This window comes from Pteropus vampyrus, unplaced genomic scaffold, assembly GCF_000151845.1.
Source record: "Pteropus vampyrus isolate Shadow unplaced genomic scaffold, Pvam_2.0 Scaffold206, whole genome shotgun sequence".
NCBI lineage: Eukaryota > Metazoa > Chordata > Mammalia > Chiroptera > Pteropodidae > Pteropus > Pteropus vampyrus.
This window is the reverse complement of record NW_011888987.1, coordinates 1,826,997-1,841,755: the sequence shown is the minus strand read 5'-3', so window position 1 is coordinate 1,841,755 and position 14,759 is coordinate 1,826,997. Positions and strand designations below refer to the sequence as shown.

Genomic DNA, 14,759 nt, shown 5'->3' with positions numbered 1-14,759 from the left:
TTAGAACTAATAAATGAATTTGGTAAAGTTGCAGGATACAAGAACAATATACAAATATATGTTGCATTTCTATGTATAATAATGATCTACCAAAAGTAGAAATTAAGAAAACAGTCCCATTTACAATTGCATCAAAAAGAATAAAATACCTAGAAATAACTTCAACCAAGGAAGTGAAAGATCTATACTCTGAAAGCTATAAGATAGTGATGAAGGAAATTGAAGGTGACATAAATGGGAAGATATTGCATACTCATGGATTGGAAGAATTAATATTGTTAAAAGGTCCATACTGTCCAAAGCAACCTACAGATTCAGAGCAATACCTATTAAAATTCCAATGGCATTTTTCACAGAAATAGAACAATCCTAAAATTCGTATGGATCTATTAAAGACCCCAAATAGCCAAACCAGTCTTGAGAAAAAATAACAAAGCTGGAGGCATCACGCTTCCTGAAGTCAAACTGTATTATGAAGCTATAGTAATCAAAACAGCATGGTATTAGAATAAAAACAGACACATAGATCAATCAAACTGAATAGAGAGTCCAGAAATAAACCCACATGTATATAGTCAATTGATTTACAAAACAGAGCAAAAATATACAATGGGGAAAGGATAGGCTCTTCAAGAAATGGTGCTGGGGAAACAGGACAGCCACATGGGCATTATCTTACCCCATACACAGACACACGCACACACATACACACACATACACGCACACCCACCTCTCTCTCTCTCTCTCTCTCTCTCTCTCTCTCTCTCAAAAAAGATTAAAGACTTGAACATAAGACCTGAAACTATAAAACTTCCAGTAAAAAACATAGGTGGTAAGCTCCTTGACATCAATCTTGGTGATGATTTTTTGGATTTGACACCAAAATCAAAGGCAACAAAAGCAAAAATAAACAAGTAGAACGACATCAAATTTAAAAAAGCTTCTGCACAGTAGATGAAACCATCAATACAATGAAAAGGCAACCTATGAAATAAGAGAAAATATTTGCAAATCATATATCCAATAAAGGGTTATACAAAACAGCAATCTAATTAAAAAATGCACAGAGGATCTGAATAGACATTTTCCAAAAAAGACTTATAGATGGACAACAGGTACATGCAAAGGTGCTCAGTATCATTAATCATAAGGGAAATGCAAATCAAAACCACAATAAGATATCCTTTCACACATGTAAGAATGGCTGTTACCAAAAGACAAGAAATAATAAGCATTGGCAGGGATGTGGAGAAAAGGGAACACTTTTGCACCATTGATGGCAATGTAAATTGGTGTAGCCTCTATGGGAAACAGTATGGAGGTTCATCTGAAAATTAAAAATAGAACTACCACATGATACAGTAATTCTACTTCTCAGTATCTATCTGAAGGAAATGAAAACACTAACAAAGATATGCGCACCCCCATGTTCATTGCAGCATTATTTACAATAACTAAGGTATAGAAGCAATCTAAATGTCCATTGATGAATGGATGAATAAAAAAGTGGTGTATATACATATAATGGAGTGTTATTCAAGCATTAAAAAAAAAAAAAAAGAAATCCTGCCATTTGCAACTATATAGATAAACCCTTAGGTCATCAAGATCATTACTGAAGTAAATCAGATAGAGAAAAACAAATATAATCTTATATATGGAATTAACAACAACAACAACAACAAACAACTGAGCTCATAGATGCAAAGAACCGATTGTCCATGGGCACAGGCAGGGCATGGAGGAGTGTAAAATTCGTGAAGGATGTGAAAAGGTACAAACTTCCGGTTATAAAATAAATGAGTAATGGGGAGGTAATGTCTAGCACTGTGTGTATAGTTAGTAATACTGTATTACATATTTGAAAGATTTTAAGAGAGTAGATCTTAAAAGTTCTCATCACAAGAAACAAAAATGTGTAATTATAATGACAGATGTTAACATTATGGTGATCATATCACAGTATGTACAAATAATTGAATCATTTTGTATACATGAAACTAATACAATGTTATATGTCAATTATATCTCAATACAAATAAATAAAAAGCATCCAATATGGCATGGGTGCTATTTTATCATCGTCGTCATCATCAGCTTTTGCAGGATTATCTCAGTGGGTACTATGTGGCTTTAAAAAAAACAAAAGCTGCTTTCGTTTTATAATATACCTTGCACATACTCAAACAAGCACAATGAAGTGAAACTGAAATGTGAATTGTGAAGTAAACACAGTTGCAAAAATAAAAATAGGAAAAATATTAAGTTAAGCTTTTGTGAGAAATTTTTTAGATCGTTTTTATACAAATACATATTTTCACTAAAACTAGAGGATTTACTTTTTTATATTTTGTTCTAGCTATAGATGGTATTGTGACCAACTTTAACAAACTGTTAAATGTTTATTCTTCATAGGAAAATGCTTTTAAGATCTAAAGTAGATTTTGGTATCCAGAAGTTATATTCAACCTTGTTATTGATTAAACTTTTTGGACTAAAGATATTTCAGCTGGCCAGCTTAATATAGTCAGCATTGAATAGATTCAAGTATAGTTTCACTATTTTGCTTTTTAGCTTCCTGAGAAAATAAATAGGTATTAATTTAAATATGGAAAAAGTTGATTATTTTTAAACCTTCTGCTGTAGCCAAACACAAAATTTACTAGTTCTTTCCAGGCAGATTTCTGTTCTACTCTTCCGCAGATTCTCTTATAGTTGCCTTCTTGGTTCTCTCATTTTAAGTTTAAGCCTTTTGTAAACCTCCTTATGTTAAGTAGAATGGCCTTATTTTGTTGTGGTAATCAGAGTGAGTGAAAGAAACATTGGTAGATTTCTTGTTGCTATCATAGTAATAATATTTAGTAAGTAAATGATAACCCTTTTATTGAGAATGTTATATGCATTGTCTTTTTTAATCCTCACCATAACCCTATTAAAACAGTACTGTTATTATTACCAGCTCTCAAATTTGTGATCATCAAGTATTGGAAAGTTTCAGTAAGCTAACGTAAATATTATTTGTACTAGTGACATTTTTAAGCTTTTCTTTCCCCTCCGCTCTGCTCACATACTAACTCTACATATAAAGTGTTTTAAATAAACATCTCTGCTAACTGAACTTTTGCTCCTCTTCAGAATTGTCTGTAAAGCTCCAAGGAAATAAGATGTATCCTGGTATATATGTTACCTTCCTAGACTTTGTAAAATGTGATTTTTTAGAAAGACTACTTGAATCAGTGCTCCAGTTAAGTCATGACCAACAATTACTGGATAAAATAGCTTTGGAATATTTAATGAATCAACAACAGATCAGGAAGCAGCAGGGTAATAGAATAATAGAAACAAACAAAAAAAATCTGCTATCCACTTACTGTAATTTAAAATATGAATGCACCTCTCACAGGAGATGGATGGATTCCAGAATTCGAACACATGGTGGGAAGATTATTGAGGAGTCACTTCGTGGGGTGTGGGAGAAAGGTGATTTTTTTTTCCAGTTTTTTTGAGTTCGTTGAGAGGAAAGACAATAGTAAAGATTATTATTGTTTCTTTAAGTGTGATCGTCTTTGTATTGCAGTGGAAAATGTAGTTCTCTTTCTCTTACCTTCTGACCTAACTCACTTTCTTTTCCAGTAGGAAAATGTTGACTGTGTTCTGGCTAAGATGCAGGGCCTCACGGGGAGGACAGCAGTGTGCCAGAGGGTTCTGTGTAGGAGGCGCATTTCCAAATTATGCAGGCAGCAGGTCATTCCAAGGCTGTAGGCCAGATGCTGTGTGTCCTCTGGCTTGGAAACACAGAACTACTTGGAGCTGAGCTACCATACTGTATTAGTAAGTATTTCCTGCACTCATGAACACTTGAGGAGCAGAACTCCCTGGAGATGTCTGCATCTCGTCCCTCACATCTGGCTTTTCACAGAGGCCAGATACTAACTTAGACATCCTGGCTGTGATTCAGGATTACCAAAACCCACTTCTAGACTGCTTTTTGATTGTGTTGAGAAACAACAGTCTCAAGAAAGCATTATCTAGAAAGAGGAATGCCTTCACCCAGTCGAGCTTCCTCTGCACAATGAGTCCCCTTATACTCCTGCTAGGCAGATGTGAGCCTTAGCAGCTGAAGACATGGGAATACCTGCGGGTTCTTTGTAGCTTTACTACCAGGTTTGATCTCAATCGCAATTTCCTAAATTATGGTTACATATAACTGACTGTTCACGTTCTAATCTGTGGTACTTTTTGGCATACTATTAACCTGTTAAAAAGGATAATGAACCTTCGTTTCTCAGTATATAGTTTACATGATAAGAGCCTGATTAAGAAAGTATTTTTAAGCATTTTAAGTCATAGGAAATGCTATTAGAGATTGGTCAAGATAAAACACGTGCAAATCTACATTTGCTCAAAAATGGGCTGTGAGTTATTCTCAGAACTCACTGCTCTTTGCCCTCCCTGTACTTCGCTGTTCAGTCTTCGTTCCAAGAAATTCAGAGCAGCTGTCATACCACATCTTAAAAAAAGGAAACTAAAGAAATATAAGAGACTTGTTTAAAATAGAGCTGAGTTTACTGTGCAAATTTTCTGATGGCTCTTAGGGTTCCTTTTACTATAAAAAGACTGTTTTCCCCATATTTTCCTAGTATTTTTGGCTACATATGATTGAGGAAATCAACTGGGGATAATTTCCTTATTAAACTAACATGTTCTGATAGAAACAAATTTTCAGTCTCATTTTAAACACAACAAAGCCTCTTGGATTAGTCACATGTATTCTCACCAGTCACCTGAGATGCTGTTTAAGTAGGTTGCAGTTGTTCCCTTCATGATATTGGGAAGCTAGATGATTTCCAGATATGCCAGCTGTGTGGGTTTAACACTGAATTTTCATAGAATGCAAAGATTTTGTTTGGGTTTGTGTCTGCAGTAATTATTCTTCTTCCTTTTTTTAAAATCAAATGTGCTAAGGATTTCCTTTTATGCTTTTTTTTCAGCCATTTGGCTGCTGGCATGTACCTTTCTTTTCCTAAATTTACAATAGTTGTCTTGTGACATATTCTGCTCTCAGTAGTACACTGAGTTGTGCAGTCCTTGCTTGGACCAGTTTGGAACAGGCCCCTATCCCAGAACTGGTTGTCTTCACGGAAGTTAAACACTTTTGACAAAAAATGCAAATATAGCTGAATAAAATCATAAAAACTAAAAACCTCAAGAACAGGGACAAAAATTATTTCTGACAGTGAACTACATGGATACAAAGGACTCACTTTTTTAAAGTTTGTTCCTCTATTTAAGTCTTCTTAGTTTGATAATTCTTTTAGTTCTCTCTTTACTTGAAATAAAAACAATATCATAATGCCTTTTATGATTCTTTATTCCTCTGGTGGGGGGAGTGGTAGCGGTAGAAACTGTAAAAGATATTTCTTCTAAGTTTATTTTAACCTTTTCCTTAGCCCAAGTCATAATCAAGTCACTTTCTAGAAAGTGGAAAAGAAAATGTTTCAGTCAAGGAATGAAAATTAGATTATGAAATTGAGTTGCTATGATAGTATTAGGGATTCATTTTTTAAATTTATTTTTTGTTATATCAAGGTATTTCTCGACTTATAAAGTACAGGAAATGAAAGTTTCTGGTAGGCGTCTCTGTAAATGCACCTTTAGTATCACTTTAATCTCTAAAATGTAATTTGGTTTGTGGCTTTTTTAGGGGCCTCTTAATAGATTTGGTTTTTCAGAGTAGCCCAACATGCTTTTCTAGAAAATTATGTAGACTCTGTGTTTAAAGAAGATATTTATATTTTGTAAGTTTTAATAGTTACATAAAGAGCTTATTCTTTTGAGACCTTTGCCATTACCACTAGAGTTCCTATGTAATCTCTACAATACCAGGGACCTTAATTTTTATGTTTTAAACTTACAGACTTTTTTCTTTTGATAGAGACACCATCTCTCTCTTATGTCTATTTTGACAATGTGACTGGCAGTTTATCGGTTTTCCAACTCATAAACTTTGTTCTTGTTGAAGGTTAACATTTACTATCAACTTTTCATTAAAACTGAAATTCAGAATCATCTTTAGAAAGGAAAAGAGACTTGACTCAAGGCTAAAAACAGATCAGAAAGAGAAATAATTTTTTAAAAATTTATTACTGATCATTCTCCCAGGAAGATGAAGTAAGTGTTAGGAGAGACCCTTCCCTGCAGTGGCAATAAACACAGCACACTGAATTAGAGCATAGACCACGGACACTAACTGTATGGGTTCTGACCCTGGCTCTGCTACTTATTGCCTCTATGACTTGGGTAAATTCCTAAATTTTCTGAAAGTCTCTCTCTGTATTGGTAAAATGGAGATGATACCAGAACTAATTCTTAGGAATGTTATTAGAAATAAATGAATTAACATTTATAAAGAGCTTAAAACATAGTATAAAGTAAGTTTTCTAAATAAATAGTTTTTAAAAAAATGAAAGAGTGATTAAAACATTTCCTCTCCTAAGATAAGGTAAAGAGACAACCATCTGAATGAGAAAATATATTTGCAGCAACACATTTCTTAATTCTGACAACAGCAAATGAATACTTTTCCTTCATTAACACTATGCTCCCCATTCTATATAAAACCACCTCTTATACCTATTTGTTATAGCAATCACATTGTGTTGTAGAAAATAGGCTAGAAAAGGAGCATTTTCTCTATTTAGAGCAAAGAATTTTATTTTTCCATTTTCTTTATTTACTAAAAAATACAAAGACAATTTAACTGACTTAATTTGTAGATCTTGTTGGCTAAGAATCGGAGTTTGACGCGATTTTATTCTTGACTTACAGCTTCTAATTTCTTTATAACAGTTATTATTGTCTTAAGATCTGGAAAAGACTGTAATTCTCAAATGAATATATCCTATGAGTGGCAATGAGTTGTTTAGGTTGGAATGCCACTCCCTATCCCTTTACATTCTGAGGGCTGTTGATTTCACACCAATCACATTCGATCTCTTCCTCTGGATTACTTACTGGTTTCTTCTAACTTTAAGTATATAGGTATGGATGGACTCCTTTGTTTTGAATCAGACACTGAAACTTTTTATTTCATTGTGCTATCAAATCTTGTTAACACCATCTCTTGTCCATTGTCACTTCACATCCTCAGCCATGTAACCCCATATCTCTGGCTAACTACAAGATTTGATTTAGATTTCTTTTCATCATTTGAAACTCTCAAGTTCCAAAAATTAACTCATCTGTCTTTTGTTATTTTAAACAAGAAAAGCCACATACTGAGAAAAGATAATGATTTTGACAAGGGACTAATATCTTGAATATATGAAGAACTTCTATAAATAAATAAAAAATAAATAAACTATTTATTTCAGCGATAGAAAAGTGAGATGAGAACATGAACACCTTAAACAGCCATTCCAAAGAACAGGAAACATGAATGGCCAACAAACATGTAAATAAGTAAATACAAGGTAAAACCACCATGAGATGCCTTTTTCACACTCAACTAATTGGTATATATGAAAGTATGACAATCTCAGTGATTGATGTAGATGTGGAGTAATGATCATTCTCATACTTGGGTGGTGGGAGTAAATTTTAGAGCAATCACTTTGGAAACAAATTTGGTATCACCTAATAATATTAAACATATGCACATCCTGTGACCCAATGATTTTATTGCTAGTTATTTAGCATGTGTACTCTAGGAGACTTGCACTAAACTGTTTCAGACAGTCATGTTTATAATAGCAAAAACACTGGAAATGACCAAAATGTTTATAAATAGTAGGGTAGATAAATAAATTATGACGTATTGAATCAATGGAATACTATACACCTAGAAAATAGATGAACTAAAGCTACATGAATCAACTAGAATAAATCTGAAACACATAATGTTGACCAAAAAAATGCTACTCCCAGTAATTCATATGGTGTCATTTCCTTTCTGATAGATTATGTAGGGATGTTTACATGTTCACTGTTGTAAAAAATAAATAAATAAATAAATTTTGTTCACCATTCAAGATAGTGATTATATCTCAGGATAGGAAGGGACTTAGTAAGGGACCAAAGAAGGCTTTGAAGATATTATAATCCTCTATTTCGAAGGCTGGGTGGGACGACCCCTATAAATCTTTCCCCTATAAAATCAATCGATCCATCACATACAGTTCTATGTATGTTGTAGTTTACGATTGATACATAAAGAATCTAATACTCAATAACTATTCTTAGAGTTTTAAGATTAATCAGTTAAAGAGTCTTCATTGCCAAATGAGTTTTTGTAGATTCTTCCTTTCAGTCTTGAAATATAAGCATTCCACAAAAGAAAAGAAAGTTAAGGTCAGAAGTGTTGTTAGAATCAGTTAATATGGGTATTTGTTGAAGGTATATCGAATGGAATTGTCTTGCTAGTTAAACACTATTTTCTTAATAATAATAAAGCTAGTTCTTTATAACATCAAATATTTTATAACTAATGATAATATACTCCTGGAAGAGCTCAACTGTACAAAGATACGTAAGACAAGTATCAGGATAAAAGTTCATAGAAAGAATGTAGAAAGAAGGAAACCACAGATATGCTTTAGAAACCCAGAACTTTCCAAGGCTGCAGACTTGGATTCATGTAGCTGCTTTCAGCTTTCTCCTGAAATGACTGGATACTACTAAAAACATTAGGGGGAGATGGAAAACAACCTGCAGACTCTTATAACTTTATGAGCTTTTTCTAGCTGTTCTACAGATCATTGCATTTGAGGGTGGGGTTGGCACTGAGAAGAGTAGAAGGAAGGCTTGGTGTCTTCTTTTAACCTTTAATTGTACCAACAACTCTGGAGTTTTCCTTGAGTTCTTTTCTGACCTTCCCCGTTTTTGCCATCTGGTATGTAGAGTATGACCTTGTGTTTCCACATTCCTTCCTTTTACAAAGTTAGAGACTCTCTATGAAGTTAGAGAGTATAGAGAAACATGTATGTTCAACGAGTTGGGTGATTTATTATAGATGGTCACACAGTTTACTGAAACTCATTAAAAGCACTCAGCTTTAAAGCCAAATACAGAAACACAAAGGGCTATGACAGTGGGATGGAGTGGGGATTGTTATGTATTGCTGCTGTTGTTGAAAGCAGAATGCCTCATTAAAGCTTGCATTGTACGAAATACAAAAAAAAAAAAAAAGAAGATAAAAAAACCTCTACCAACCAACAACAGCAACACAAAACCCGGAAATAATCCTGATAAAATTCACTAATGCTTCTGAAATTAGACAAACGTCTTATAACATTGGTCGTAAATGATTTTATGACATGTTCAGATCCTCTAGAAATAGAAATTTTCTTCAACTGCTCCTCTCTCTTGCTCCCAAATTCTAAAGAAAAGTTTAGAATATGGAGTACTAAATTTAAAGATTGTAATCTGTTTGATTTTTCACCCCTTTATGTCAGCTCATGAAGTTTGATAAACATTATTGATTAGAGAGGCATTATTAGAGATGATTCAGGAAATAATAAAAAATGTAAAGTACTTTGCCACACAGGAAGTAGGAAAGCCATGTTATTGTATCATTATTCATATTTGCTAAGGTACAAATTCTTTGTTAGAAATAGGCAGAAGAACTTAGATTCCAGAAACAATGGTTAGACCCGACCAGAGAGTCTATTTTTCTTTAATTCCTACAAAATGAAAAAAAAAAAAAATTGATACTATGAAATTGAGTCAGTTTTATTGTAAAATAAAACATGCTGATCCCAGTTTAATAGATTTAAATTTAACTATTTATTCAATTATTCAATAATGTACCAAGTATGTCATGTTTACATTTTTTTTCCTTTTAATTTTAGAGCAGGTCAGTGGAGTTGAAAGAAATTCCTATTTCTGAAGGATTTTAGTGTCATAGATTCATTTTATTCTTTGTTATAGAGAGCAATCGAATATAGGGAAGATGGGTAAGAGGCATAGAAAAGTGGAACCTAGGAACAAGGACCATTGCACAGTGTAAGAGAATAATAATCTAGTCTAGATGTGCATGCGCATGTATACACAACTATGATATTTGTTTCTCATATGGAGTATCTATCTACCTCTAAAGATTGATCATTTAAAATTTAACTTAAGTTTCTTCTTGAGCTTCTTGCCCACAAAAGACTTTTAGGACTGTTTGTCATTGGGTTCTGGATTACTTATTTTGATCAAATCATTATTCAGTCTATTGATGACACATATATTTTGTGTTTCTTCTTTTTCTCACTATGTGGACTCTTCCCAATTGAAAATGAAGATTGTTGTGTCCACTGTATCCTGGCCTGCTTGTTCTGTGAATTTCTAACCCTCTGCAATATTGTCCTGGGACAAGCTTCGTGTGGCATATGCACATCAGAAGCCTGCTGCTGTTGCTGTGGAGATGAAATGGGGGATGACTGCAACTGCCCTTGTGACATGGATTGTGGCATCATGGATGCCTGTTGTGAATCATCAGACTGTTTGGAAATTTGTATGGAATGCTGTGGAATTTGTTTTCCTTCATAAATATTTATCTTTTGTTTATATTAAAACTGGAGAGTTTTTTAAAATGTTTAAGGAGGAAGAAAAAGCACATGGCAAGATTCTCATGAAGCAACTCAGTATTTGCACTGTTAACTCATTTTAAGTAATCTCAGAAGACCTTTATTCTCTAACCAAATCTACATGGTTTAATATGTGAAATTTTAACTACTTTTAAACTTTTTTATGGGTTACAATGACTGAGAGACATTTTGACCCCTCCCCCCCGAAAAAAAAATGAATGTCTCCTCCTTTATATGCATATTTCTATTTCTTTTAATAATTCTCAGGAGCCCCTTGCTCCAAATGTATTATTTTCAGTGGGTGTTAAAACTAGACATTTATTTTTGATGTTTATCTATTAATGGTTAACAGTAAACATTTTTTACTTTAAAATAAACTTTGAGAAACAAACCCAAACAATAGTTGGGCACCCAGTATTGATCTCCATTGTCTGTTCTCCACTTTCTCCACTTGTTCAGCAGACATTGGGTGCCTACTGTGTATAATCTCCTGCTGAGACTCAGAGACAGATGTCATTCAGTTCCCATCCGGAGGAGAATACAGTTTAACAGAAGAAAAAGACCTATAAAGAATGAACCATTCCAGAAGGCATACTGAAGTGAGGATTATAAGAGAATGAAACTCAAAAACCTATAGGAATACACAGAAAAAAACAGCTAATATCTACTGGAATATTCAGGAGGCTTCAAGAAGAATGTAGCATTTGAGGAAGCTTCTTAGGATGAGTGATTCATCTGTTTGAATTAATTATTTAGATTTAGGACAAAGTTTTAGGTGAACAGCCTGAACTCTGTGTGCACTTAAGCAGTTAAAAATTTCTTAAGTAAGTATTTTCTTTAGTCATAGGACTACAGCTTATATTAAGAAAACTATAAAATTTAATTTCAAATATTCATTTTATTACATATAATTTAAAAATTATTGTTTGTGATAAAACAATGATTTGCCAAATAAAGAGCTATATTTTATAAAGAATGTGGAATACTTTTGATGAACTGCATTTAAATTAGGAGATCTTTAATATTAAAATTCAATATTTTGATTTTGATTTATTCAAAAGCTTTCTTTTTTAATTTCATAGCTGTAGGTCTTTTTTTCAGAGGGTGGGGTGTACGTTTGTTTGTTTTGGATTGTTTTTTAACCAATGTTATATTTTATAAACACAGTTAATCTTCAGTGCAAAGCATTCGTTCTGATGCAGTGGGAGTCTCAATATCCACTACTGTGACCAAATTTCAGTATTGCAATTTCATGTAAAACTAAACCAATGTGGCGGGTTATAAAGAACCTTAAGTGTACTGAAATAAGTCAATTACATGAGTAAGTGTATAGTTATTGAGATAGAGACTGGTTGTGCAGATAAAAGGGAGAGAAAATTTTCATACTATGAGCTTTCCTACTAAATTTGATCTTCCCACAGTTGTAGTTTTGTTTGATTTAATGTAATTCCTTTTAGAGATTTTAAAAATATACTTTGGATTAAGAGTTATTTTCAGTTCTTCTTACTGGATATCAAATTAATAGTAAAACAAATAGTAAAAACAAATATTTTTTAGGAAGCTTTTAGCAAATCTCAACTTTTAAGAGAGATTTAAACCTAAAGCATGGAAAGGCTACCTTTGGTTTTTTCTTTGAAGTGAAACCTAGTTTTTAGTTATGTCATTATTTAAAGGACTTTAAAAAGAACATACTCTTTAATTCCCCATTTAGTGCTATTTACACACACAAACAAACACACATACCTTTAAAATTTCTGTTTTAAATAGAATTCTAGTAAACATATGTCTTTCTCATCCTTGTCTAAAGAGCGTGTTTTGTTTGTTACATCAAATATACGAATAGCTTTGTACTATTTTATAGTAACCAGAATCTGAATATTTACATATACCCAGAATTAACTTAGGCATATATATTAAGATGTGAGAGTGTCATCTGTGTATTGACATATAAAGCCTTCTGATAACCTGGAATTGTTAAAATATTTCACTTTTTATCCTGCAGAATTTTCTAAGTGGTTTGTCTAATATTTAAATATATTCTGCTACTATTTGAGATAAAAATATTAGCACTTTTAAAATAATGTTTCTCTATAACAGAGAACATTAATAGCAGAATTTCTTTTTTCATATTTATATTCACAGTATTTTTCCTGTAGTCTACAGACATTCCATAAAGTGCCTTGTATGATTTTTTTAAAAAGTGAAAAAAAAAAAGTAGGCAAATGTGAAAATAGTTTCAATATGTTTTAGAATTTCTGTATGAAAATGTTTTGTTGATTATATGGCCATCATGACTAAGTGCTATATTTACAGTTATAAATTTGGTATCATTTTAAATGTGGAAACTTAATCTTAAATATTTTTAAACTGGACCTGTATTATCCTGAATACATTATTTTAAATAAAAAAATGATTTCTCTATTGTGCTTTAGCATATTTTCTATCTAATTGATACACTAATTGACTGATATTTGAACAAATTCAATTATAATTTTAAAACCTGAGGCTTTTTTAAATCTTGTTACTTCCCTTTCTAAAGATTTCCTAGTCTTCTTATGTAAGTCACATGTCTTATATGCATAACGAACTATGAAAGATTCAAATCAGTTTATACTGCAAATCACAACTAAGATTTGATTTCAAAACATAGTGTTTTTAAAAGATTTGTAATAGGTCAAAATTGTACCTTTTTTTTGTAACTTGTTTCTATTTATTTGTTTTGGAATTATCACCTAACATAAAAACTAAGGTAATTTTTTAATATACTTAAACATGAAAGGTCTATGAAATTAGGTATTAGACTTAATAAATTTTACCCAAAAGTAAATCATCAGAAGTATTTTCATCTAGAGTTTAAGTTGGCACAATTTTTAAGTGGTAGGAAAGTTTTAGTATTTAACCCCAAAATAGCTTTATTTAGGAGGCTTTTTATTTATAAATATAATAATTTAATTTTTGTGTTCTTACAGTGTATCAACTATACCCATTTTTCTCACCTGGAGTAGTCAGTTTTTCTCTGAACAGTTCAAGGAGTAACCAAGGCAACCTTATAGGGTAATGTTCCACATAAATTATATTAGTGTCCTAGATTCTAATGTTAGAAACGTCAAAGTCACGGCCTAACATAAACAAGACGCAAGTCCAGAATCTCTATGGCTTGCCTTCTTGAATTCCAGTTTAAATGCTTAGATTTACCCAACCATCTAATGAATAAGTGTACTTATTAATAAGATTATTTTTTAAATTATTCAAGACCTTTATGCCCTTTCCGATTACTTGTGATTTGTAGGCCTGTAGATTTGTTACATCTAATCTGACAGGCAAGGTAAAATTTCATCAAATACTATAATATCCATTTTTCTCTTTTGTACTTTTAAAAGGCAGTTAATATATCAATAGGGTTTATTCCACACTTACTATTTTTTTAAATCAAGGATTAAGTACTATAAGGGGAAGTCCTTTTAACCCTTCATTTCCATACTTCCTTTTAACCTATAATTTTTTACTCAGAAGAGTCATCTAACACTAAGGAAGTTTCAATCCAGGGAAGAAGTCTGATTTTGATATTTCCTATGAGAAAAATTTTAGTTCCTATAGTGAGACTACTAATATTTACTTGCTTATTTAAGATTACTTTTAGAGATTTTGGTCAAAATGGAAGGGGTTGTGGAGAGGGCATAACATTATGATATAGCCCTAACTGGAGGGTAGTTTTTGCAAAAGCTATCACCGATGACTAAACCCATCATGTATCTTCTTCACATTGCAAAATTCCCAATGGCTACTCCCTCTACTTTGAATTATGAATCAAAATATTGTATAAATAAATTGTAATGAAGTCAATGGACAGTCTTGAGGTAAAAAGAAATATAAGCAAAGCCAGAGCCAAGCCCCACCTAGAAAGCAGGATCTGTAGGCAAGCAGAAATCTACACCACCCCATTCTTCATCAAACAGGGACAGTAGTGTAACATTTCCACTGGGGCTATAACTATAGCTCCTGAGCTGCCAAATGTTAACATGAGGAATTTGCTGCCTTCCAACTGAACTGTGTCTACTACTTCTAGTTCCATTGTTTTGCCATTATTTATGCTCTCCATCCCTTACCTCAGTGCTCACGAAAAGAGAATCCTGAATTTAGTTGTGAGGTGATCATGAAGAAATCATTTTTAGATAACCATCCTTTGTG

At 32.6% G+C, this 14,759-nt stretch overlaps 1 protein-coding gene across 3 annotated transcripts in view; it reads left to right on the top strand.

Annotated features, from left to right (window-relative positions):
- Positions 1–12,993, top strand: part of MDFIC (MyoD family inhibitor domain containing) — an 89,940-nt gene extending 76,947 nt beyond the window's left edge. For all 3 annotated transcript variants that reach the window (XM_011372402.2, XM_011372401.2, XM_023537957.1), the window contains one exon: positions 10,286–12,993. In XM_011372402.2, the coding sequence (XP_011370704.1) occupies positions 10,286–10,533 (248 nt within the window). In that variant the 3' untranslated portion in view covers positions 10,534–12,993. The remainder of the gene's footprint in view (positions 1–10,285) is intronic.
- Positions 12,994–14,759: the final 1,766 nt, after the last annotated feature.